Source organism: Sprattus sprattus (assembly GCF_963457725.1).
Source record: "Sprattus sprattus genome assembly, chromosome: 9".
Classification (NCBI taxonomy): domain Eukaryota; kingdom Metazoa; phylum Chordata; class Actinopteri; order Clupeiformes; family Clupeidae; genus Sprattus; species Sprattus sprattus.
Window position 1 is genome coordinate 16073409 of NC_137928.1, and position 26554 is coordinate 16099962.

A 26554-nucleotide genomic window follows, 5' to 3' on the forward strand; every position below is an offset into this window, starting at 1 on the left:
AATGTCACCGCAAGCCAGTGCCGGATTAACCATTATGCATACAAGACACGTGCCTTAGGGCCAGCCCGACGCTGGCCGAATGTTCGCAAATGATCAAGGTGCGCAACTGAAAAGGAGTTGAGCATTTAGTTTGACAATAATATGAGTTTTGCCATAATTAAGAGAGTTTAGTCAGTGTTGGTGTTTTAGAGCCACCTTTGGAGATGTAATGTACTGCAGGTCTGCAGGTTATATTCATGTGATGTTGCCAATACCCAGACAGAAGTGGTACAACTGTCTTGGGTAGGTAGTCCACTGTACAAAATGCCCCTCACAATTCATAAACTTTCAAATAAGAAAATGTAATGAGTGTAGAGAACTTCGACGTAATATATATATATTGTGTATGTTAGTAGGTATTCTGATGGTTGCGCGCACCAACATCTGACCAACAATAATGGGAATCGCAAGGTTTCATTAGCCAACATAAACCTACTAAATTAAGTGTAATTTTGGCAAACCACTACTGTACTTGCTTGGATGTATTGTTCATAGTTATAGTAAATTATTACAAGTTTCTCTCCAATTTCATGTTGTTTTCTTGAAATAGCATTAGACTAACCATATGCCACAGACACTGAACAACTTTAGGCCTTAACCAACCATTGTCCTAACCTGATCAGCTCTGTGCTGCATCTGTTTTTTGAATCTGACAATGTATTAGTCATTAGTGAGAAGATCCTCTCTAGGCATTTAAACTTGGCACGCTGAGGACAAATCTGTTAACTCTAGCTTCTTAACAAGTTGATCGAAAACACAAAAAAAAAAAGCACAGGTAAATATCAGCAGTGTCAGTTTTTACTTCATCCTCAAGCATTCTAATCAGTACCATCGGACAGTTTCCCCAAGGGACCTAAAATATGAGGTAAGAGCATGCCAGGTTTCTAGGAGACGAGTCACAGCAGGATGAAGGGAGAGCCATCTCGTGCACACACAACGCAATATCTCACGCCACCATATGGACAAAAGCGAAAAAGCAACGTAATTCCTCTCTCCGAGATGCAGACACTGAGAAGTGGATGTATATTTTTTAAACAATGATCTCAATATCCACTGCTAACTGATCGCAGCCATGTTTGCATGCATTATGTGCGACGTGGGACGGGCAATTAGCTTTTAGAATGTCATCGTTTGCGCTTCTGAGTAACTTGTAAACAGAGTGATGTTTTCCATAATTCACGTTCGCATTATCGGCTGCATACGCAGTGGTGTTTCTTATATCCAGCCTATCCTTAATATTCCAGGCAGTTCATTACAGCTTGATGTATGCCATTTGCCATTTCATCGCTGTCGTCATAAAAGTCAAGCAGCTTGGATTGTACGCCATCGGACACAGAGAAATAGCCAGCAATTTACCAGCAACAACCGTGTCCCATAGCAACGTTTACTTGAGTTTTGGCGCGTTTACAGTAGCCTATTATTGGCCGGCGAGGCTGTGATTGGAATACGGGACTGGAGCTGTCACTGACGGGACAAATCAAAATCACCCGTGGATGTCCCGGACAATTCGGGACGGTTGGCAACCCTAGGTACAGTTTACAGTTTATCAATGGGCAGAAGGGTTCTGTAAATAGACATACTGATTAGCTGTAGAGTTAGCTAGGAACTTTTCATACATTGAATGTATTGTTTCATTTGACACCGACCTATCTGAATGTACTGATTATTTTAACTTTTATTATGAACATCTTTGTATAAAATGCTGATGTGTAGCCTAATGAGCTGATAGAAAATTGTAGATGTAAATCTTATCTGTTTCTGAATGCTAGGTAGGGTTAGGCTACTCATACTAAGAACACGTTTTAGATTAACATTCCATTTCCCACTTTCCACTAGCTAGCTGGTGCTGTCATTTAGAAACAAATGTATTTTATGTTATTGCTTGCAAAGTTTTTCAAACATCTTATTATAATCCCGAGTCCTACAATCCAAAGCAAAATGCCGTATAATAAACAATCTAATAATTTCTACTGATAATTTAACGTAACGTAAAGTCATTGTAACTTCAAGTCAGCAAGTAATTGGTTGCTACGCAACACCTGAAACAGGTGTGAGAAGACTTCCAAGCTCAAAAAAACTACTTTTTTCTACTTGCCATTTCTTATCATTTACAAAATGAAAGGACAGAATAATGCCATATAATAAACAACTTACTTACCTCGACCTTTCTGTAATTTTATGAATCTGAGCCACAGACTGAGTTAAATCTTTAACTGTCATTTCGCTTGACCCGTATTAAAGATAAAAAATAAAGAAAAACGAACTGAACTCAACGGATTCAAGCTTAATTCATAACCAAACATCGGTAGGTATTCGCCGTCTTAATGTAATGATCGGGAAACCATGCTTATTTTATCAGAACTATAGGTAATGTGAATATATTTATGTTTATGTTAGCATTGATTTGCCTATTTTGTATGTTTCAGCTTTACACTTTCAATCGTCAATGAACATGTGGACTTGGAACTGTTTTCAGAGTCTTGATCTAGAGTTGAGCTGGCTGTCAGCTATTAGAGCAAACATACTAAAGATGGTACAATGACCGTTAAATAACTTTTAAATAAAACATTTTATTCAATTTTAGCACAATAAATAAATGAAGGATTAAATCACTGTTTAAAAAATCTGGATCGGTTTCTTTTAATTCATGCATGAAAACAATGTTCCTCATATCTTTTTTTCCTCTTGCCTATTCAAAGCACACTGTTCTCCTTATTTTTTTGTGTTTCTCTCCAGTGCCATTTTTTACTAACCAGTTTTAAATCATTCTCTGATGACCCACTTTGGAGTCCTTTACAAGGTTCTCACATGGTCCTCTCTCTCTCTCTCTCTCTCTCTCTCTCTCTCTCTCTCTCTCTCTCTCTCTCTCTCTCTCTCTCTTTCTGTCTGTATTCCTCTCTCACTCCCTCTGTCTCTCTTGCACTCTCTCCTGTTTTACAAACCAATAACTATAAATGTTTTTAATGCAACATTTTAATGTTCCAATAAATTGAAGTCAAATCTCTCTCTCTCTCCCTCTCTATCTGCCTATTTCTCTTTCTTTCTCTTTGCTTCTGTGCCTGTTTCAGGTAATGACGAGGCACAACACTAACCCTGGAGATGCCGAAGAGAAGAGACATTCTTGCCATCGTGTTGATAGTGTTACCGTGGACTCTGCTCATCACCGTCTGGCACCAAAACGCGATAGCACCACTGCTGGCCATTCGCAAGGGTACATACTCTCCACATCCTCTCCCTCACATACACAACACACACACACACACACACACACACTTAAGACTCTGTCCTATGCCATAAACATTTACAATCCAAACAACTCAGCTCAGTTTGCCACAATTAAGGGAACCTCCTTGAGTGTGTGAGACAGGCGGTGTAATTGGTTAGCCTGAACCACACAAGAGTGTCGAGTCAAGTGGCAGATACAGCAGATACACACAGAGTTCTTCAAATGGCAACACACAACAATGAGTCATGCGGTGAGAATGAGCTGGCTTGTCGTATTTTTAATCAGCCCTGTTGTGTTTGTGCTGTGATGGAAGAGACAGAACCAATAGGTAAAGTCCTATCCACTCCACATGGCTCAAATTAAATCTTAGACATTGGGTCTTGGTGGAAAACACAGGGGGTGCCGATTTTACGGCACACTTGTCAAATAACACAAACAGGGGCGCGGCCATGTTGTGTGAGGCAATGTTCCTATTACAGCGTGCTTCCTATCAAAACGTTTTTTTTTTTTTTATTATTTACTCCGGTACGCAGATGTGACTAATGTCTGAAACAGCGCAGGCTGAATGGGGCCAGTGAATCTGTTTCCACACGTGGGCTCACAAGAGTAAGAATTTCAGACAACCCCCCGTTTGAGACGATCTTTCCTCTGTCTGCTGGCCCTTCGCTGATTTGTTTAGCATTCTCGCTGACGACAGCTGGCCTCTCCAGTTGAGAGAGTGTGAGCGGGATGGGATTCATCTCCAACGCCTTTTAATCAGACAGTGAAATAACAAGAGGATTGCAAACGAGTTGCAGCTGGGCCCAAAGGTGCTGCCTCAGATTCGATGCACAGGCACCACCACACTACAGACAGAACGACCCAGATAGCAGATTCGCTAATTCCGGTCCGGATTCAGCCGGTTTTGGTAGAGCCTGAGGTGTGTGTTGTTGTTCTGATGACAGTGGTGTCAGAGCATGACCTATAAAAATGCCTTTTGATGCGGTCCTGAGATTTTGAAGGGAATTCTGTTGTCAGGGAGTTTTCCCACTCTGTCAGCTTTGCCACCACTGTGAGCTGAACATCATGAAAGTTCTGTTTTACACAAATCAAATCTGTCAACTGGCTTTTGTTTCTTTCCTTTGCAGCCTTCATACTGCGCCTCTGCAGAAGTAAAAACAAAAAAAAAAAGACAGGCATGACTGATAGGAAACAAGTAACGTTTAGCTCTTCACGAGGCTGCTTCCATCTGAAGAGAAGCTGAAATTCCCAGCTCTTTAGCGCCTCGAGAGTGAAGATGCCACATCAACCACGCAGTAAACATGTCAATTAGCAGAACAGTAATCAGACAGGTGCTCTTGATTGGATGTCTTACGCCAGACATTACAAAGCTTTACAACACATCTGCCTTCAAATACAGAGACGGTATGCGTTCCTATACCTCTATTGTTAAAGGCATGGTACTCACAACACCAAGGTTATGGGATACTCAGGTAGCACACATACTGACAAAAGATGTATATCTTTTCAGTTTTATAAGTGAATAAGTAGTGGCTTTTAAGTTTTTAGTAAAATCTCTGGACACCAAACAATCGTTATCACGATTGCATTTACCCCCACGGTTATGCTCACTCTACATATAAAAGCCAGCTCCTGTTAGACATCAGGTTGGCTTTCTTACTACTAAAGCTAATGTCAGCTAACAACCTATTTTCTCACAGCTCTCAATGCCTTACATGTAATTACAGATAATAGTATGCAGTAACAGGTGAATGAGTATTTTATTAGTTGTGACATATCAGAAGTATCACATCAACTCTCCACTTCTAAGGGTCTGCAAGGACCACATTGCAAGCAGTCCAGGCACTTACAAAATCCCCTGCTTTAGTTTTGGTCTGAACACATCTTCCAGCTTCCAGCACACTGACAATGACAGTAGCCTAGACAACTATCTTAACAGTGGATGCATACGGGCTGTTTCCAGGGGCAAAACTGGAAAACATTTTCTTGTACATTAACCAGACATTCTAGTCTATGATTCTAGGTCTATGGACCTTCACCTTTGAACCCAAAATTATACCCATAACCATAATATTGTAAAACTATTTAGCAAATTGACAAATCAACGAACATTCCACTGTGTCCACATGACCCATTATTGGTCTCTGGAATATCTCAGTTGAGCCCCTTGGAGCAGCCCTTGCGTGATTCATAATGAGTCACCATGCCTCCTCAGCCTAACCCCTCCCTCCCTCCCCTCCTCCCTCCGCCTCAGTCTCACAGTGCTGCTCTCGCCTCTTTCAGCTTGTCACCACCTAGTCAGAGACTTCTTTATCATTCCCGAGCGGCTAGCCATCCACCGCCACCGGCTCGCAGGTAGCTACTCCTCTCCCCTCTCCCGTCTCCTTTCTGCTTTCTCCTCTCTCTCACGCGTCGCCTCTATGCATCAATACAAGCTTGAGCAGCCCCAGAGGAGGGCGTGCTAACGCTTTAATTCTCCTCTTCCTCCTCCATTTTCTCTTCCTCCTCCTCCTATTCATTTTCATCTTTCTCCTCTTCCTTCTGCACCTCTTCTTCTTCCTCTTTTGCATCGTCCTTCTCCTCCTCCTTCTCTTCCTCCATCTGCACCTCATCTTTCTCATCTTTCTCATTTTCCTTCTCATCTTCCTCCTCCTCCTCCTTCTCTCCTCTCTCCAGATGACGGTGCAGCGGGACGCCGGATGGCAGGCACGGCTGGGGACTCCAAGGAGTACTGCTCCCCGGACAAGGACATCGTGGAGGTGGTGCGCACGGAGTACGTGTACACGCGGCCGCCGCCCTGGTCCGACGTGCTGCCCACCATCCACGTGATCACGCCTACCTACAGCCGGCCTGTGCAGAAGGCCGAGCTCACACGGCTGGCCAACACCTTCCTGCACGTGGCCAACCTGCACTGGATCCTGGTGGAGGACTCGCAGCGGCGCACGCCGCTGGTGGCCCGACTGCTCCGCGAGACGGGCCTCAACTACACGCACCTCAACGTGGAGACGCCGCGCAACTACAAGCTGCGGGGCGACGCCCGCGACCCGCGCATTCCCCGCGGCACCATGCAGCGGAACCTGGCGCTGCGCTGGCTCAGGGAGACCTTCAGCCCCAACAGCAGCCAGCCCGGCATCGTCTACTTCGCTGACGATGACAACACCTACAGCCTGGAGCTCTTTGAGGAGGTAAGGCACAGGGCACAGCTAAGATGGCTTAGATGGTTCAAACTCTGTTAACTACAGTTTATGGTTATTTAAGATCAGGGTTAGGAATTGGGTTTGGTGAAGGTGATATTCAGTGAACAATTAGAAAGCCTGAACTTGAATATCAACAAACCATTTGTAAAGTATCTGTAGGTGGACTACTCACACTACATGGGTGTCTACTTACCAACAAGATGGAGGGCAGCCTTAGTAGGCTCATTCAGTGTTGGGAAAGTTCACTTTCTACATGAACTAGTTCAGTTCATAGTTCACAAATGTTAAAATGAACTAGTTCAGTTCATAGTTCCTATTTCAAAATTTTGAAGTAAATTCACACCTCCAAAAAATGAACTAGTTCAGTTCTTTTTTTCAATATGTTGCGAGCTAAAGCTCCATCTGTCTGCAATACCGCTCTCTGCCTCTACGCAACTTCGGAGCTCTCACACTTGCCAGGCATAGACAGTAGAAGAAAGCACACGCAGCCATTGATTGGTTGGACAACCATTTCGTTCAATGAACATTTAGAGACGCAAGACTGGACTCAGTAGGGTCTATGTTTACATGATCAAGGCTCAGGTCAGCTGGGTATTGTAGTTCCACTAGGTCTAAGGCTAAGACCATGGGTTTCACAGGGAGCATACATACTGATCTACTGTAATGGATGCTTTACCTGCACAGTAATGCCTTACACCACATTGGATAAAAACATCAATGAAAAAGGTTAACGTTCAAATGTAAATGTATGGATTGCAATGAATGCAGCAGTGAATGTCATAAACAGAAACACCAGACATAGCTCATTTTTCCCACTCTGTGCCACCAGCATCCATCTTGTTTCACACAATTTGCTATTCTTTGTTCAACCATGATGGTGTGCAGGTGTGCGTGTGTGAGGGTTTGTTTTCTCTGAGTGTGTTTGTTTGTGATTTTTTTTCTCCTGATCGATAAGCCACTTCGGGGCTGCAGGGGTGTGAAAACAGAGGATGAAAGATTATTGATTGCTTTTGTCTTTCTTCATCCCTTCAGTCTGTTAGGCCTGTTTTCATCCTCTATGTGTGTTACTCCAGCAGGTCAGCAGATAGACAAGATCAGCTTTCTGGATTAGGGATGTGTACAGTAGGTGAAGGGGGCTAATATTTGAGCAGTGTGTGAAAGTTTAAACAATGTCACCTTCCGTCTATCCCTCTATTGATCTATTTATCTATCAACCTATCCATCCTGCCTCATAAGCATAATACATCCCTGTCCTAACCTCTGTAGAGAATCCCGTCACCTCCTCAGAGGTCCTCTGAAGCTTATTCTGCACATTGTACCAGTTAGATGTGTTCATTTCAGACAGAGCTCCCCAGGAAGGCAATCTGGGCAGTTTCTGATTGAGTTTGTGAACCAACAAGACCTAGCAACAGTTCATAATACTGTCTGAAACGACAACAAAAGCACTCCACCCATGTGACCTGATCAGATTAGGAACGACCTGCAGTGCCTCAAACCACAGATCTCCTCTGAGAGAGAGATGGAGAGAGAGAGAGAGAGAGTGTGTGTGTGTGTTTGTGTCTTTATGTCTGTGTTTGTGTTTGTGCGTGTGTGTGTGTGTGTGTGTGCGTGTGTGAGTGTGTGTCTGTCTGTGTGTGTGTCTGTGTGTGTTCACATGTGACAGGGAGCAACACAACAGGGAAGAAGAAAAAAAGACAGACAGGGAAAGAGGAAGAGACAATAAAATAGATTAAAAGAAAGTGAGACAAGCGAGTGATGGAGAAAGAGAATGTGTGGAGAGCAGAGCTAGGCATGGGTGTATATACCGGCCCTGTGGTGTATTGATGGTCCTGTCATTACTTTTGCCATGGGGATCAGCCATTATAAGCTCACAGAGCAACTTTCCATCACTTTGCACCATGACAACAAGGGTCACCAGGGAAAACAGGGTGGGGGGGTCGGTCCCTCTACACAGGAACATCCTGTTTCACATTGTCCCATTTATGAAAACACACTCTATTTGGATGGTATATATATAGACTATCTACAGATGCTCAGATTTTAAACACACTCAATTTGGATGGTCCCCTATAGACTATCTACAGATGCTCAGATTTTAAACACACTTTATTTAGACTATCTACATATTCTCAGATCATAAACAAACTATTTATTCAAACTCCGTTAAATGCAATTTATGGTTATTTAAGGTCAGGGTTAGGAGTTGGATTTGGTGAAGGTGATGTTCAGTGAACAATTAGAAAGACTGAACTTGAATTTAAACAAACCATCTGTAAAGTCTCTGTAGGCTACATTACCACCACAGTGCTGTTGTGTAAAGCTGTCTGGGCATTGACTGTCCTCCGATATCACTGGGAAAATGGCACACAGATATCGAAACATGGTGTTTCCATGCCCTGGGGAAATATGTGAGGCATTCACAGGCTTAAAAAAAACACAACAGTTTTTATGAGTCTCCATCAAAACTGAAGAACTCTTTAAACCGTTCAGACAATTGGATTATTATTCCCTTCCAATCTTTCAAATGTGGTACCACTATCTGAGGTATAGGCCAACAACAGAACCATTCTGGGCCAGGTCCGTACCGGTTCCGTACCGGCTGTCTGTGGTTCTCTGTCTGAAAGTGAAAGAGTCTCATCTTTAAGTCACGGTTCTCCCTGAAATCCTCTTGAATTCTTAAAAAAGCTCTAAGAGCCCACATTAGATTCCAACAAAATTGAGATAATATTCTGAGAAGCAGAGGGAAAGAAAAAGAGAGAATTGGAGGAAGAGAGCCAGAGAGAGAGAGAGAGAAAGAAAGAGGAGACAGAAAGAGAGCGAGAGAGAGCAGTGGAGGAAGAGAGCCAGAGAGAGAAAAAGAGACAGAAAGAGAGTGAGAGAGTGCAGTGGTGGAAGAGAGACACAGAAAGAAATAGACAGAAAGAAGAGAAAGAAAGAGGGAGAGAAACACCAAAATGAGAAAGAGAGAGAGAGAGCAGTGAAAAAGAAAGGCATAGAAAGAAAGAGACAAAAAGAAGAGAGAGAGATGGAGAGAAGGACCAAAATGAGAGACAGAGAGAGAGAGCAGTGGGGAAAGAGAGACAGAAAGAAAGAAAGAAAAAGAAAGAAGAGCGAGAAAGAGAGAGTTGCTTTGGTGTCTACATTGTGAATTGGAGAGTGACTCATTAAAAATGCATGTGCCCTTGTTAAAAAACATCACGACTGAGGGATGAGGATCAATTATTCAGGCATTTATTAAAAATGCTTATGTTGGCAGTGCAAACAGAAAAAGCTATTTACAGATGGCGTGCTATTTTTATCTCTCTCTGTCCTAAGACATTGAAATGTCAAGGACTTGACTCAAGTGCTTGGTATTAAGTCAATATGTTTTATTTGCCGGAGACAGCTATGATCAACAGTGAAGCATAACTATTATTTATTTGATTGTTTATATGAGGACGACCTTCAGTGTCTGGAGGACAATATGTGATGCAGACTACAAACCTTAATGCTGCTGCTGAAATTGTGTATATACCCACACACATACACAGACATTGATTTTGGTTTTTGAATTGAAAAATAATAAGGTTGTGTGGGTCACAATGAATTTGGGTGTAGACATTGTTGAGTTGTTTGGTTGTTGTTGTTGTTGTTGTTGTTGTTTGATTTACACACATGTAATAATGTAGTGTGCTGTATGATGAGAGCCTGACGGTGACCTTGTCTCGACAGCTGTCCCATCTCTCACACACAATTATTTGCTTTATGTCGTTAATTGGGAAGTCTGTCACATACAGAGTGCTCTCTTTGCTGCACAGTAGTATTCATCCTGGTAGATTGACACAGGAAATAATTAAGATCAAAAAGAAAGAAGGCAAACACCGACAGCTAAGAATTGGTAATTTGGAGATAAAGAACATACTGTCTTTCCTGAGTACAATGTAATATTAGGAAATATCTTCACTATTTTGGTTTTAAACAAAAGAAGTGAATTTTGATACCGCTAGCTTGATGGAATTATGACATTTTAAATAATGGGTTAAAGCAAGGGTTTTGCTCATCTTTTAGGTAGTTAGCTGCTGCTTAAAAATTATAGTCAATTTCATTGCAGTTTTCAGCAATCACTTTCACATGTGTCTTAAAGGCACCCAGTGCAACTTTCGAGGCTCAAAAATAAAAATTCAATTTCTAGTCTTTTTTACACGTAGTAAGTTTCAATAACTCCATACCATTACATACCGACATTCAAGCAGCAAAGATGAGACGTCGTTGTGTGGTGAGAACTGATAGAAAATCGATAACAACAACAATCGCCGCCATTTTCTTTATTTTTTGTAACCTACAATAAATAAAGCAGGCTTCCAGTCAATGGAAAAATGGCTTCTCCCCACCGGCGATTGTTGTTGTTTACGATTTTCTATCAGTTCTCACCACACATTGACGTCTCATCTTTGCTCCTTGAATGTCGATATGTAATGGTATGGAGTTATTGAAACTTACTACGTGTAAAAAAGACTAGAAATTGAATGTTTATTTTTCATTGAATGTTTACATAAAGTTGCACTGGGTGCCTTTAACACCATGTCCACTGTTTCAAACACCACTGTTTCCACACCATGTGCTCAACAAACACAAACTGAGCACATCAGTTAACATGCAACATACATTACCACCAGATCACTTCATACTTCACCCACCCATGCAGCAAATGCTGACCCCATTTAGACTCAAAATACAAAGAACTAAAATACAGACATTTAAAAGCAATCTAAATGCATGTATTGTATGTTGCCATATCCTATAATTTGAAATTATGACACATTATATACTGTAATACCAAAATACAATCAATTTGAAATGCTGTGATATGTTTCATGACAACAATGTATTAATGCTACAGTTTCTGTGGAATAGTAGAACAAAAAGTGTGTAGATGCTTTTCAGTTCCATAAGTGAAACAACAACCCAAAATGCTACCATTAAATGTCTACTGTAGCCCTGATAGTAATCCATGGTGTCAATTTGGAAACTCATTTTTATGAACTTCACATTTACTGCAATATTCTCCCTTGACTTACATTACATCTTAAGAGAAACATCTAATCACCCCTACAATCCCCATCGCCCACTAATACTTTAAACCAAGCAGCTATCATGACACCAAGAGCAAACTTTTTGATCTAGTGGTTTGCATTTTATAACACTGTTGGCACCACCGTTGAGTGGTTAATGTACTGTGTGTGGTGAACAGTGTAAGAGGTGCAGTGGTTAGTGTTCCTGCCTAACAAACAGCTGACCCAGGTCCGAATCCTGGGTAATGCAGGATGCCACTAAAAAATGTAAAAGTGTCTGCTAATTACCAGAATTTCGGTTGTCATTGAATGTATTTTGTATCAAAGCAATGCAAAAGTATCCACAGTTAAGTCAAGTAGTCTACTGATATGATGAATGTGTCACGTGTTGTTCCTTATCAGTCCTTGTTGGTCCATTTAGCTACAGTGGGACACTGTCACTCATGGAGTGGTTTTCTTTGATTCTGAGCCAAGATGGCCTCATATAGATACTGTATAGTTACGTATACTTCCCTTGGAACCACGGCATGATTACACAATGGGTCTTGCTGAATCACAGGATTTTGGCCTTGGTGCGCTAATTCATGACATAAGACTTCCTTCCCTCTCTCTCATTCTAGCATAACTCCACAGGCCAAACAACCCTAGCCAGAAAACCCACCAAAGCTTTAATGCAGTCAAAAATAATGACTGCACTTTGCACTGTGCGTGTGGTCTGTGTGTGTGTGTGTGTGCGTGTGTGTGCGTGTGCGTGTGCGTGTGTGTGTGTGCCTGTGTGCATTTGTGTCTCTGTGTGTGTTTGTGTGTGTGTGTGTGTGTGTGTGTGTGTGTGTGTGTGTGTGTGTGTGTACGTGTGTGTGTACGTGTGTGTGTGTGTGTATGTGTGTGTGTCTACTTAGGAATTATTAATTCACGTGTGTGTGTGTCTGGCTTCCCTTTTTAGAGTTTTTATACATTTGTTTCCAGTCCTATTGTGTTGACTTCACAAGAGCAGACATGTCTCCCTGGGCCACTTGCATCACACAGCCCAGTAAATGGAGCATACATACACTCTCTCACACACACACACACACACACACACACACACACACACACACACACACACTCACTACACTGACACATATGCAAGCACTCACACATACACACTAACACACAAACATAACTATGCATAAACATGCATGCAATGCACTTGAAAACAAACACACTTTTACGAACACATTTAATCATGAACCCAAACACTTATGCACAGATGGAGAGAGTGATAAAACATACACATATTTATAATAATAATAATAATAATAGGCCAACACAGGACATGCCAGCTATAGAAAACTGGGTCACGGAGAACTAGAATAACAAACAGAAATGAATTGAAGGGGGCTCGTATATTTCTCAAGCTACTTCTCATTTTCTCAAAGACGCAGTGTCATACATGAGCTGTCAGTAATACATTTTTGCGCTGGTTCTGTCAGTGTGTATAAAAGCTAAGCACCTACTAAGCTACAGTCTTAAAGTCTTGAAATGATCAATGAACTGCTGCTATATTTGAGAAGAAGTACTTCATGCAGTATGCTTCAAAGGAATCATGATTATTCTGACATGCATGTGAATGCTTTTACATTTACATTTAGTCAGTTAGCAGTACACACATAGTACATAGCAGCAAGGACTCACACTGTCAGTTGTAACAGTTTAATAAGCATGCTACTGGATGTCCATTAGTAGAGGAGTTGTAAAGTAGTCTGCATATAATATATGTGATGTTGTGTTGTTCGGGCTGTGGTTCATCAAGGCCAAACTTCTGTGATTGAGCAAGACCTGTTGTGTAATCATGTCATTGACACAGGGGTACTTTACACAAGGAGGCCATATTGGCTCAGTGTCACAGGGGTACTTTACACAAGGAGGCCATATTGGCTCAGTGGTACAGGGGAACTATACACAAGGAGGCCATATTGGCTCAGTGGTACAGGGGAACTATACACAAGGAGGCCATATTGGCTCAGTGGTACAGGGGAACTATACACAAGGAGGCCATATTGGCTCAGTGTCAAAGAAAAATACTGTATGAGTGATGGTGCCAGGCAGTGACTAAATGGTGTACAGTGATTGATGTGTTTATAGGACACACACATTATTAATACTTTATTGGGCACAATTAGAGCTTATAAATGCTCATAAATGCTTGTCAAGCATTATATCCATATTTTAGAAAACAGACAACATAGGAAAGTAGAATTGAAACCTAGAAATAGGTGCTGTATTTGAGTAGTTTCATGATGTGTTTGTGGTTTGTGTGCTGTGCTGTGGTGCGGGTTAGACCCAATGTTCTGGACAGGCCTGGTCTCGGTTGATACCTCGGCTCTGTTGTCCTCTATGGCTGCCGGCACCAGCTCTCTGCCTGAGGTGATCTGTACTGTATGTCCTCATCATAAAGCACGCGTTCTTCCCATTCACCTTGAGTCTGGCTCACTCCCTCACCTTATCCCTCTATTCAGTGCTGGCCATCTCCCCACTCACTCGCTCACTTGCTCCTTAGCTCACTCACTCCCTCACTCACTCACTCCCTAGCTCACTAACTCCCTCGCTCGCTCACTCACTCACTCACTCACTCACTCACTCACTCGCTCACTCACTCACTCACTCCCTCGCTCCCTTGCTCGCTCGCTCACTCACTCACTCGCTCATTCACTCACTCACTCACTCACTCACTCGCTTGCTGATCCACTCACCGCAGAGGAAGGAGGGCAGCTCTCACACAGCAGTGCTGATGAGTCGCCCCAACTTATACGCCAACTTCTGCCCCATGGCCCCCGCTGGCCTGAGGGTTTTAGAGGAACATTCTCTCTCTATCCCTCTCTATCCCTCTCTCTCTTTCTATCTATCCCTCTCTATCCCTCTCTCTCTTTCTCTCTATCCCTCTCCCTCTCTCTCTATCCCTCTCTTTCTCTCTCTCTCTCATTCTCTCTAACTCTGCTTCGCTCTTCATCTTTCTCTCTCCCTCTCTTTCTGTCTCTTTGTTTCCATCTCTCTCTCCCTCTCTCTCTCTTTTCTCAGCAGCTGCAGTGCTGTCACATAGAGCAGCAGCATGACTCCTACTCAGCCTCTCCTCATTAGGATTTGTCTCGTCTACATCGCAAAAGTGTCTGTCTGCTCTCTCTCTCTCTCTCTCTCTCTCTCTCTCTTCATTTTCACCCTCTATCTCTCTAATTTACCCTAGCTTTTGTTTTCCTCTCTCTCTCACTCTCTCTTTCACTCTCTCTTGCTCTCTCTTCATTCTCTCCCTCTATCTCTCTGATTTACCCTAGCTTTGGCTTCTCTCTCTCTCCTTCTCTCTCTCTCTCTGGTAGCTGGTTGCCGTGGGAGTGTTTGATGTGCGCAGATGAAACGGCCTCTGCTGTGCCTTCTCATATATGAGTCACCGGCTCTCTGGTCTCTGGAGCCAACCTGCCCAGGGTCACATTATCTCTGTGCTCCACACAGACCCCCAACACACACACATAGACACACATAGACACATATAACACCCCCCACACACACGCGCGCACACACACACACACACACACACACACACAGACACAAAGACAGATGTAACACCTCCCACTCACACACAGACACATATAACACACCCACCCACACACACGCACACGCACACCCCAAACACACTCTCTCTCACACACACACACACAAACACATGTGCATTCACGCACACTTACACTCTTTACCACACACACAAACAAATATACACATAACATGTCATAACAGGCAGAGGAAACGACCGGCAATGTCCAGCTCCTCTACAGCTGCAACCTCGCAGGACCAGCCTGATCAATTGGAGAGTGAAGTGAACACACTATCTCTCTCTCTCACACACACACACACACACACACATACCTCAGGCAAACTCCCCCCACACATACACACACTCACACTCTCTCACAAACATACACATACACACGTACATACACACAAATACCCCCTGCTACACACACGCACACACTTTAAAAAGGACATAGAGGACACTCTAGTCGCACTCTTGCCAACACTTTCTGTATCAGTTTTCTCTGACTGTGCAGTTCTGCGTAACCTTTGTTAATGTAGCTCAGAACTTTAGAGGTGCTGTCAGTGCTTAATCCAGCATACTCACACATCACCATACAAATACAGCATTATATTCTTCTGCAGGATAATGGACTACACACAAGCTCACATACTCAAACATATCACTCATACAGCATTGTGAGTGTAGGATTGTCAAGTAGTTTTTGAGCACTGTGAATGTACCACATATGTATGGATTGAAGTGGAAGTTGAACTGTGGAAAAATGCATTTTTGTGTGTGTATAATGCTGGGTGAAAAGTAGAGTAAAACAGTTTTCGATTATGTTGAAACGGTGAAAAGATCAGCATTCCCCATGTGGACTAACCTTTGTGCTCTCTCTTCTCTTTCCATATGTCTTTTTCTTCATCCCTCTCTCTCACACCAGATGCGCTCCACACGAAAGGTCTCGGTCTGGCCCGTGGCGTTTGTGGGCGGTCTGCGCTACGAGTCGCCTAAGGTCAACGCCGCCGGCAAGGTCTACGGCTGGAAGACCGTGTTCGACCCGCACCGGCCGTTCGCCATCGACATGGCTGGCTTTGCCATCAACCTGCGCCTCATCCTCTTCAAGCCCCAGGCCTACTTCAAGCTACGCGGGGTCAAAGGGGGCTACCAGGAGAGCAGCTTGCTCCGAGAGCTGGTCACCCTCAATGACCTGGAGCCGAAGGCGGCCAATTGCACTAAGGTGAGGGGGACCCAGAGAAAGGGATGGTTATTAAAATAGAACACATTTCACACACACACACACACACACACACACACACACATACAAAGATATAATAGCATGACCAATTGACATGAGCATAACCCATTGCACTAAGGGTAGTTGGACCGAGAGAGGAGTAGGTAATTAAAACAGGATTAATGCTAAAAGTGTACTCCCAAGAGTATGGGAGTCCATTGCTGGAGATGGACACTGGGAATCATGGGAGAAGCTTCTTCCGAGATGCAACAGAGAGAGACAAACACAGATCTCATTTATTTTTTGATCATGGTATTACTTCTGAATATCTTTTTTTAAATTTGAAAACAGGTTTACTCTGGGAGGAAGAAACACACACGTGCAGGCGAGAAAGAAATCTATGTATATATATATATATATATCACTCCTTGACATCTTGAGTTAAAATGGTAAAAAATCGATCAAGGGCTTAGCCATGGCATTGCAAAGTTCTTTTTTCCAACCTGAACACCTTATGAAAGGAACACTTGCAACTCACAAAAAAATTTCAAACTTGGCAGAGCGCTTGAGCGCTTACCTTTCCCAAACGATTTTCCTTATACTTTGGAGAAAAGGATCGATAACGCACTGCGCAGCACAACACAAAAGCCTGGCACCACCTACACACTGGAGCATCTCACACAGTTAAAGGGCACTTGTGCCCACTCTTCATCCCTGCCCATCTCTCTCCCTGCCCGCTCATGATGATGACTCACTCAGTGGGCATTCGGGTGGCAGAGATACATTTTTCTCACCAGTAACACTCTCTGCACGTGTCTGGCATAGGCTACGTGCAGACTCAGGATGTTTCGTTACCGTGCACGTGTCTGGCATAGGCTACGTGCACACTCACGATGTTTCGTAACCATGCACGTGTCAGGTGTAGGCTACGTGCACACTCACGATGTTTCGTAACCGTGCACGGGTCAGGTGTAGGCTACGTGCACACTCACAATGTTTTGTAACCGTGCACGTGTCAGGTGTAGGCTACGTGCACACTCACAATGTTTTGTAACCGTGCACGTGTCAGGTGTAGGCTACGTGCACACTCACAATGTTTTGTAACCGGGCAGGTCCTAACCTGAATCCCATCAACATGTAACAGCATGAACTAACATAAGCTTTACCTTGTGATTCCTCATAATTAATAATTACTCATTTAAATATGAGTGCATTGTAGAGCACTCAATAGAAAGTGGGTGCTGTTTTTCGTACCAGACCTACACAACGAGCATCACACAGATCACAGCACACAGCACAAATTACAGAGCACAGAGCACCACACAGATCACAGCGCACATAGCACCACAGCGCACAGAGCACAGAGCATCACACAGATCACAGAGCACCACAGCGCACAAAGCACCACACAGATCACAGCGCACAGAGCACCACTAAGATCACAGCGCACAGAGCACAGAGCACCACACAGATCACAGCGCACAGAGCACAGAGCACCACACAGATCACAGCGCACAGAGCACAGCGCACAGCGCACAGAGCACCACAGCGCACAGAGCACAGAGCACCACACAGAGCACAGAACACCGAGCACCACACATATCACAGAGCACAGAGCACAGAGCACAGAGCACAGAGCACAGCCTTCACCATGCTAGATGGGAGCTTCAGAGGGGACCCAAAGGGGCTGGCAGGAGGGGGAATCTGGGTCACGGAGGTCCCCCACAGGGCGTGCCGAGCCGGGCTTTCACCACCATCCTCTCCCCGCCGTCATAATCTAGCCGCTGTGGATGACAAGCGGAGACTGTTAACCTTCCTCTCACCCGTCTTAGTGGCAAAGGGCTGCTGTCACGTCTTAAATGTGCCCATGCATTATTCACAACTCAGACCCACAGCTAAGGCAGAGCAGAGGAGGCATGGGACGGGAGGAGAGGGGAGGGGAGGGGAGGGGAGGGGTGGAGAGGGGAGGGGAGTGGAGGGGTGGAGAGGGGAGGGGAGGGGAGGAGAGGGGAGGGGAGGGGAGTGGAGGGGTGGAGAGGGGAGGGGAGGGGAGGGGAGGAGAGGGCTACTGGGACAATGGGATGGGGAAAGTAGGACAAGAAGAAGACAAAAAAGAAGGAGGAGCAGGAGACGAAGAAGAAGAACATGAAGGAGGAGAACAAGAAGAAGAGGAAGAAGAAGAAAGAAGAAGAGGAGGGGATTTGTTGTATGCTGCAGGGCCGTGTAGAGAGTTAATGCCCTCACAAAAGCTCAGCTTCATCCTTTGGGACTTCCTTTCTAAACTACCATACTACACACATGATGATGGCACTGCCTTGTGCCACCCAGAGTGATTCGTAAATAGGCAAATTACCGCATGACAATGAAGATAAAAATAGAGTCATCTTTAGTTAGTGGTGTGTTTGTCATTAACCCTTCCAAAACGATCTGCGCCCGTGGGGCGTTTGGTGGTATTTCTATTAATAGAATGTAAAATCTCCGCGAGTTTTTGTCCTCCAAACATAAAACTAACACCCTGAGAAAGCTTGAATCTTCTAGTTTTCAAATATATCCAATTCGAAACAAACAAATGAATGAGCACTTTGTAAGGAGAATACAGGTAAAGCCTTGCATATTTCTCTCTCAGAGTGTATAAGCAACCTGTGATTGCCCACCCATTAGCGGATTAGGGCTATTCATATGATAAGATCATGGTAAATCTCCGATCGCTATTGGGTAATGACGTTGCAGTACAACGCGAGAAAACGCCCCATTTTTCCGTATAAACAAGGCAGCATGTTAGGATGTTTACATTTGGACTGAAGAGATACACGATGGCGAACTCCTTCTCTGCTGCCGAAGCCTTGCGCCAAATTCAAGAAGACCTAGTCAGCGAGGAGGAAACCACAACCCTCGGATGAGAGCGATGACGATATGGAAGATGAACACATGCACTTTGAGCTTCGTCTTTACCCCGTTGAGGATATCCCTGTTGAGTAAGTTTTATTTGTTTATTTGTTCACCTAGCTCTTGTAATGAATGCTGTTGATTAACTTATAGGGAGTAAAATGCTCCTCGGAGTTGAACGAAATATTTTAGTATGCTACTGTTTGCATAGTGAATACATTACTTTATGCTTCTAAGACTATTGTGGTAGAATATAATTCTCAGAGTTGCGTTAATGATGTTAGGCTATATCAACGATTGTTGTTGACGTTTCGAGTTGGTTGTCTGTGCTGATATACCGTAAGTAAAACATACTTGGTGACTATATTGCAGCCATTGATGTAAAAATGCAAACGTGTCTTACTGTTATAGCGAGTAAAATGCACGTCGGTATGCTATGAGTTGAATGGAATGTTTAGTATGCTACTATTTGCAGAGCGATTAAATCACTTTATGTCGCTAAGACTATTGTATAGTAGAAAACATATTTAATTAACAGAGTTGGGTAAATGATAACAGGCTGCACATATAAACGATTGTTGTCTGTTCTGAGATTAGTAAAACATAGAACTACATGGTGACTATATTGCAGCGGATGATGTAAATTGCAATCGCTAAAAACGTGTCTTACTACTGTGGGTAGTCGTTAGTGTAATTATGACGCGTATGGTAGGTGTGAATCAAAACTAGGAGGTGTTTGTGATCGAAACTGTAGTCGTTAGAGCGCTAAAGTGATATGTGTTACAATGCCGAACATAAAATGAAAGAGCAACAGTTAATTTTATTTTACTTTATTACAGAAACTTGTAGAACATTGCACCTACACCGCCAAGGAAGAGAGCACGCTGTCAGCCTAACCCAGATCTGTCGTCATGGAAGTCAGAGGGTGACAATGATGCAACTCCATCAGCACTGAGGTTTTTTCCTGCAAGGGAGCCTGGTGTGCAGCTGAATGCAGCAGACAACCACACTCCTCTACACCTCTTCAAGTTGTTCTTTTCAGAGGATGCTGTGGAAACCCTCTGCCAGAACACCAACAAGCAAGCTGCTAGGAGCATTGCCAGAGGTGTAAAGTACAAATGGGTTGATGTTGGAGTTGCTGAATTCTACAGATACATTGGACTGGTTTCTACATGTGCATGATCAAGCTGGATCACATTTCTGACTACTGGAGGAGAAACACCAACTTCTCCATCCCTTTTGTGGCAGATGTGATGGTAAGAGACAGGTACCAAACCATATCATGGAATGTGCACATGAGTGACCCAAGCGAGGACATGGTGAATGATGCCTACCTTTATGTACCTACTTTTATGCACCTTATTTTATGTACCTACTATGCCTTTACTTTTATGCACCTTATTAAATTCATCTTCTTATGCACCAAGCTTGTTTGCAATTTCTTGTATCTACTTTCAAAGCTGATGGTTGTGGGGGAGAGATAGCCACAATGACAGTCCAGGGCCATTGACAAGTGGGCCACTGACAGGTGAGCCATACTGGGGAGGGGCACTCACAGGGCAGTTTACACCTCTTTCATCAATATGCATAGTGGTCTAGGTGGAAAAAAGTGTCACCTTGTAAAATTCTTATAATAAGTGTAGAAATCACACACACTTTCTGAATGCTAAACTCACCTATGTGGAGCAAACACATATGTTTACAAGGTTCAGAGTAAAAAAGAAAACTTCCAAAATATTTACAATGTGTTTTTTGTCAAAAGTCTGAGCACCTCTAAAGCTAGAGTTAATTTTAGTGTCTTTAGATTTCATTTTAATAAAAAACTTTTTTTACTACATTTCTTTTACTCTCATTTTATTATTGCTGAGTTGTTCTAGAATATAATCATAAATTCCACTTTTGCCTAATGGTTTTTAGTTAGGTGAAATATACACAAATATCAGGCATGGCAGACTACCTAACAGAGTCAAAAAAAGCCCTCTGGGTTGGAAGTGTTAACCCCATTGAACCATGGTGATGAGGAGCTAATAAGCACACCCATGTGGATATTCCACTCTTCAGAGCATCTACTGTGGCATAGCCTCTACTGCCACAGTCATGGGTCAATGTTCACATATACACTACACCTATATCAATATATCATTATGCACAAATGTTAGAATTATCTACTGTGTATTTTAACTTTTTCCAGGTTTATCTCCTACACAGCATATACATAGAGAGGTACATAATAATATAAACATTTAGTTGCCCTTGTACCATCGATTCAGCAACGCTCGTATCTTAACACGGACATAAGTTAGAGCTGACACACCACTAGAACGAGAGAGAGAAATTGTGAGAAAAAAACAACAGTGGGAAAATCAACTATGCATTGTTTAGGTTTAGAGATGTGTTTGTGTGTGCATGGTTGTGTGTGTAAGTAAATGTGTGTGCATGGATGGGTCTTTCTGTGTGTGTGTGTGTGTGTGTGTGTGTGTGTGTGCTTATAAGTGTGTGTAGGCGTGTTGGGTGTTGTCTATGTGTGGGAGGAGAGACAGCATTACAGTAAATTACTGTATAAGTGAACATCTGAACCCAGTGCCTTGTGAAACTAACCCAGAAAAGGAAGCTCTAAGTATCTCAAATCAAATCGCACCAAGCCTACTATAGATAATTAAATAAACATTTTCTGTAGGTACATTTTGGTATGTACATTTTGTATGTTCAGGTGATAAATAAGCTGGCTGTATTTGATGTAATGTTATGAAGTGAGTATACAGTATTATTATCAGCCCTGCATAGTCTGCAAATACACTGACAGCCATCTCCTATAGTAATGTTACAGCAATTAATTGTCATTTCCTTCTGTTCTGGCAGATTCTTGTTTGGCACACCAGGACGGAAAAGCCTGTGCTTGTTAATGAGAGTAAAAAGGGATTCACGGACCCCAATGTGGAGATCTGACGTCCGCCATCTCTAACACTGGTGAGGGTACACACATGATACACAGCATCAGGCATAGAGTGGTACAGCTGACATATTAGCAGATGTTTAGATAACTACTTTACATTTTGTCAAATCAGAGAAGAAAAACTGATTTGACGTTGATAAATATAAACAAACCTGAAGATGAAAAGCTGATGTCATTTTAATGTTACTTTTGTGTCAGGGAAGAATAGCAACATTTAGTTGTTACTTTTTGTATTTAACTGAATCTGAAACAGGAGGGGGTATGCCGTGTGTAAACACCCATACCTTCCGGAAGCTTCCAGGTGTACGGCAGACACTAATCTGATTACAGATGCCTGGAGAGGAATCAGCTGAAAGCCGTAGAACAGAAACGAGTCTAAATGCACAGTGATGAAGTCTGTGGCCAGACCAGCAGGTGGTGCCCACAGAGCTACGCGCTAGCCCACATTTGTCTTTGTTCTACTTTTAAAAACATTTTACACTTTAAAATGACTGTCATACCAGTCATTTGGGCAAAAATAAAAACCTGAAATTCCCATCTTATCTCATTGTGATTGTGTGTTAGTGTGTTATTTTACCCCATGCCAAGTGTGTTGGGATATGAATGTTTCCTAAAGCATTAGACTCAGTTGAAAGCCTGTCATGTGTAAACATACTGCATCTTCTCCGAAAGTTAGGAATTGAATAAAAGGGGTAACTGACTGAAAGAGAGAGAGAAAGAGGGAGAGAGAGAGACTTTGAAAACCATTGGAAAATATACTGAAAGCAGTCCATTTTACCAGTTGAAAACAGGTCTCCCAAAGTCATTAAAGGTAACTATCCCCTCCCTTCAACACCATAAAACATTCTACCAGCAACAGAGAAGTAGCTTGTTTAGGGACAGAGAGAAAAGTGATGGGAGAGAGAGACAGAGGCAGAGACAGGGTTCTATAAATTAAGGGAGACAAAGACGTGTGTTGGTAGCTGTGAATAATGCATCTATGAGTTTACTGGGGGGAAATGGAGCATTGTCTGGTGCTTGTGCTTGTGCTTGCTCTTGTGTACATTAATTAATTAAGTGTTTACTTGCGATATCACACATATCTCTTCCTCCTGCCCCATCTCACTCTCTCTCTCTTTCTCTGTCCTGGTTTTCAGGGACCTGGCTTTGGTGAAGCTCTGTACGAACCAGAGACCGCTCATCTCAGACTCACCTCAAAAACGCAAGGACTTGAACACAGGACATATCCAGTTGTCTTTGAACTAAACTAAACTATTAACATGTACAGCATTGCATTAAAGCACAGAATAGATGGCAATATTTATCAGGTTTAATGAAGAACAAAGCAAGAAACAAACAAATACGCAGATTCTAGACCCCACAAGAGGACATGGAGGAGGAAGGAACCTTATTTCAGCACATCACCCCAACCGAAATCTCCACCTTCCGGAATACAGCACAATGATGTGAACACAGAGAGGACCCAGGGCATTCCATGTGAACTTTGAACTCTGACCTGCGTAGAGATGAGGTGGAATTTGCTCTCGGTCAACTGTACCGATAGAGATATGGTGATGAAGACAGGGCCTGCTTAAAGAACAAACTAAAGCAGAAAAAAACGAAACTTTCAATGCTGCTCTTGAACAAAGCGAAAACTAAACAAACAGCATCAGTAACAAAAAAAAAACGTTTGCATCACTGCAATGGCCGTCCTGAGGTACAGAGAGATATGCATCTCTAGAACAAATCATCTGTTAAGATTTTTTTTTTCATCGTGGAAATGAGAAGAAACACTTAGAAGGGAAAGAGATCTCGTTTTCTTGATTTTGTTACATAACTAAGTCTGCTTTTAATTGAATGTTTTGTTGTTTACAATCATTGTCTTGCTGTTTCAGAACTACTGATATTTGCGTCCATCTCCAACTCACTACCCTAATGCATTTCTCAGTGTCCTTAAAGCTTGGAAGAGGACAGTGACACACCCACTCATATCAAGCGATAGATCCCTGGAAGTACACTTTGAAAGGAGGAGAACTTACTGCACACTCCGTGGCTCCAACTCCAGCACTTAAAAATGTTACCTACTGTGTTCCTGTGTCAGAACCCCCTGTAAATATGAACTTTAAAAAAAGGAACAATCATAGGCTTCGACATGAAGTAACCTAAAAGAGCGAGCAATGTAACTACTGTATTTATGTTAACCGGTAGGGGAGCAGAGAAATAACTAAGAAAACACACTAAAAGCATCTAAATAAAAAATATCACACAAGAACAACATGCATACATTACAAGTAAATATCCCGCCGTGTGGAGGGAAGCGGCCTGCTACCTAGGACTAAGACATAACAACCCTTTGAGAAACATAGGTCAAACATAGGTCAAAGGTCATAGGCCACTCTAGGAGTCGCACATTGAGCAACACATCATATTACTGCACTTTGGCCCGGTCCTAAAGGAATGACCGGTTTGTTTAGAGACTACATTTACATGTATTCATTTAGAAGACACTTTTATCCTAAGCAACTTACAGTACAGTACAGATACACATCTCCATCAGTATGTGTGCTCCATGGCTGTGAAACTCATGGCCTTGGTGTTGAGTAGCACCTTGCTCTACCAGTCGAGCTATGGAGGCAGACCTAAAAAGCCAACTTTTCTTGAGCATACTCAAATGTAAAAATAGGTCAAATGTAAGCTACAGGCTTTGCTCTGCACGTCTATACATGTTCATCTGCCTCAAGAATGGCGTGCACACAGGCGAGGGGCTTACGGCAATAACAGCAGTGTTAATATGGGATCTAAAGGATCTGTCTACGGGATTTAAACACAGATGCCATGAACCCGTTGTAGAGAGCTGTGCATTTTCAGTCTGATGTGTCGTCATTGGATATATCGCTCAATCTGAGCTTCTCTATCACTAAGACACATGGATCGTAGTGGCTTCAGAAACAGTTCCATGTGGCTGTTCTGACCCGTGCATGTCTTAAGCCCTTAGCTCTGACCAGGCATACTCATGCTCACGCAGAGCAAATCAAAGTGTCACATGTGGATGTTAAGGGCCATGTAGGGCAAGCTAAAGACGGCGTCCCTGTCCTCTGCCTGTCTGCCTGACCGTCGAAGCGTAGTACACTAACGTGTCAAGAAAGTCTTTATCTTGTCCGTAATTAACAATCTTGTGTATAAGCCATAGGGGTACCAATATGCTCATGTACCATCCAGTGTAGAGAGCAGTGTTGGGTTAGTTCTTCAGGTGAGATACACAAGTTGTCATGGCGCAGCTGCTTCTGGCAGGAGCCAACCCCTCCTTGCAGCTCTAGCTGCAGTGTATAACCTGTTTATGCACGCACGCGTCAAAAAGCCATCTTTCTTTTGTCTGTGAGCAGGATGCAGTGTGTTTGTACGGGTAAAGGTCAGCTCGGCATCTCATGTGGAAGTTAATTTTCTTTTCTTTCATGGGGTGCATTAGTCACACAAGCACAAAGAGGTGATAGGAGGTTTAGCATAATTAGAGCATTACTTGGCATTATGCTACATGGTCCAGGTCTCTGAAATATTGGGCCAATTAAAAAGGTGCAGTGATATACTGAAGGCATCCTGGAAGACAAACTAAATTACAATAATTTAATGGCAAAATCCTCTTTTGCTACCTTACACAAGTTTGAATGCACACTCCTGGGAAGATCTTAAAAAGTAGAGCCGTAAATATAACATCACATCAGGTAGTATCTGTGTAGTGTCTAAGTAACGCCTTCTGTTTCGCAATTAGAGGAGAAGTTTTCAGCCCGTTCTGTTGAAGCGAACCGCAAGGCATTTCTTTTGACTATTCAAAGACGTCAGCTCAGCGGATGTGTGTGTGTGTGTGTGTGTGTGTGTGTGTGTGTGTGTGTGTCTGCTCTTGCTGCATCTTGTTAGAGAGGAAAATGAGTGATGGAAGCCGAAAGAAGAGAGACGTAGGCAGGAGGAAATAAACCAGTCGATGGGCAAAGAGCCCTCTGAGACTCCGTAAGAACACGTTTCTGTTTATGACTTGAGATGGAAGCTTTTGAAACATGCATGACGGCTATGTTCCTACCCATTTGAAGAAGAAAAAAAATGTGTTGCATTAATGTTTCATCTGGATTGATGCTTGTTCGGAGGGCAGTTGAGGTGGTTGCCATTGTAGGGCTTTTATTTTCTCCTTTGAAGTTTCTTCAGCATTCCCCCTTACGTGACGGAAGTTGTACACAACGTCAAAGGAAAGAGTCTGATTGATGGAGATAAACACTGCATCAGATGCCCCCTGTTATTATTAGTACATAAGCAACTATGGAATTGCTTAACAATTATGGCCTCCTTTCAACCCTCCAACCTCTTCTGTACCACCCACTCATAAATAACTGAATGACTAAAAAAGGACAGAATATATAAATACATAATAAAGAAATACATGTTTCTTGCTGACA

General features: G+C 42.9%; 1 protein-coding gene across 1 annotated transcript in view; it reads left to right on the forward strand.

The window, feature by feature from the left end:
- Window positions 1-24134, forward strand: part of LOC308370636 (galactosylgalactosylxylosylprotein 3-beta-glucuronosyltransferase 1) — a 100981-nt gene extending 76847 nt beyond the window's left edge. Inside the window, exons 4-8 of the mRNA XM_080845322.1 lie at window positions 3108-3250; window positions 5942-6450; window positions 16001-16297; window positions 22040-22147; window positions 23270-24134. Of these exons, the coding sequence (XP_080701448.1) occupies window positions 3139-3250; window positions 5942-6450; window positions 16001-16297; window positions 22040-22126 (1005 nt within the window). The 5' untranslated portion in view covers window positions 3108-3138 and the 3' untranslated portion in view covers window positions 22127-22147; window positions 23270-24134. The remainder of the gene's footprint in view (window positions 1-3107; window positions 3251-5941; window positions 6451-16000; window positions 16298-22039; window positions 22148-23269) is intronic.
- Window positions 24135-26554: the final 2420 nt, after the last annotated feature.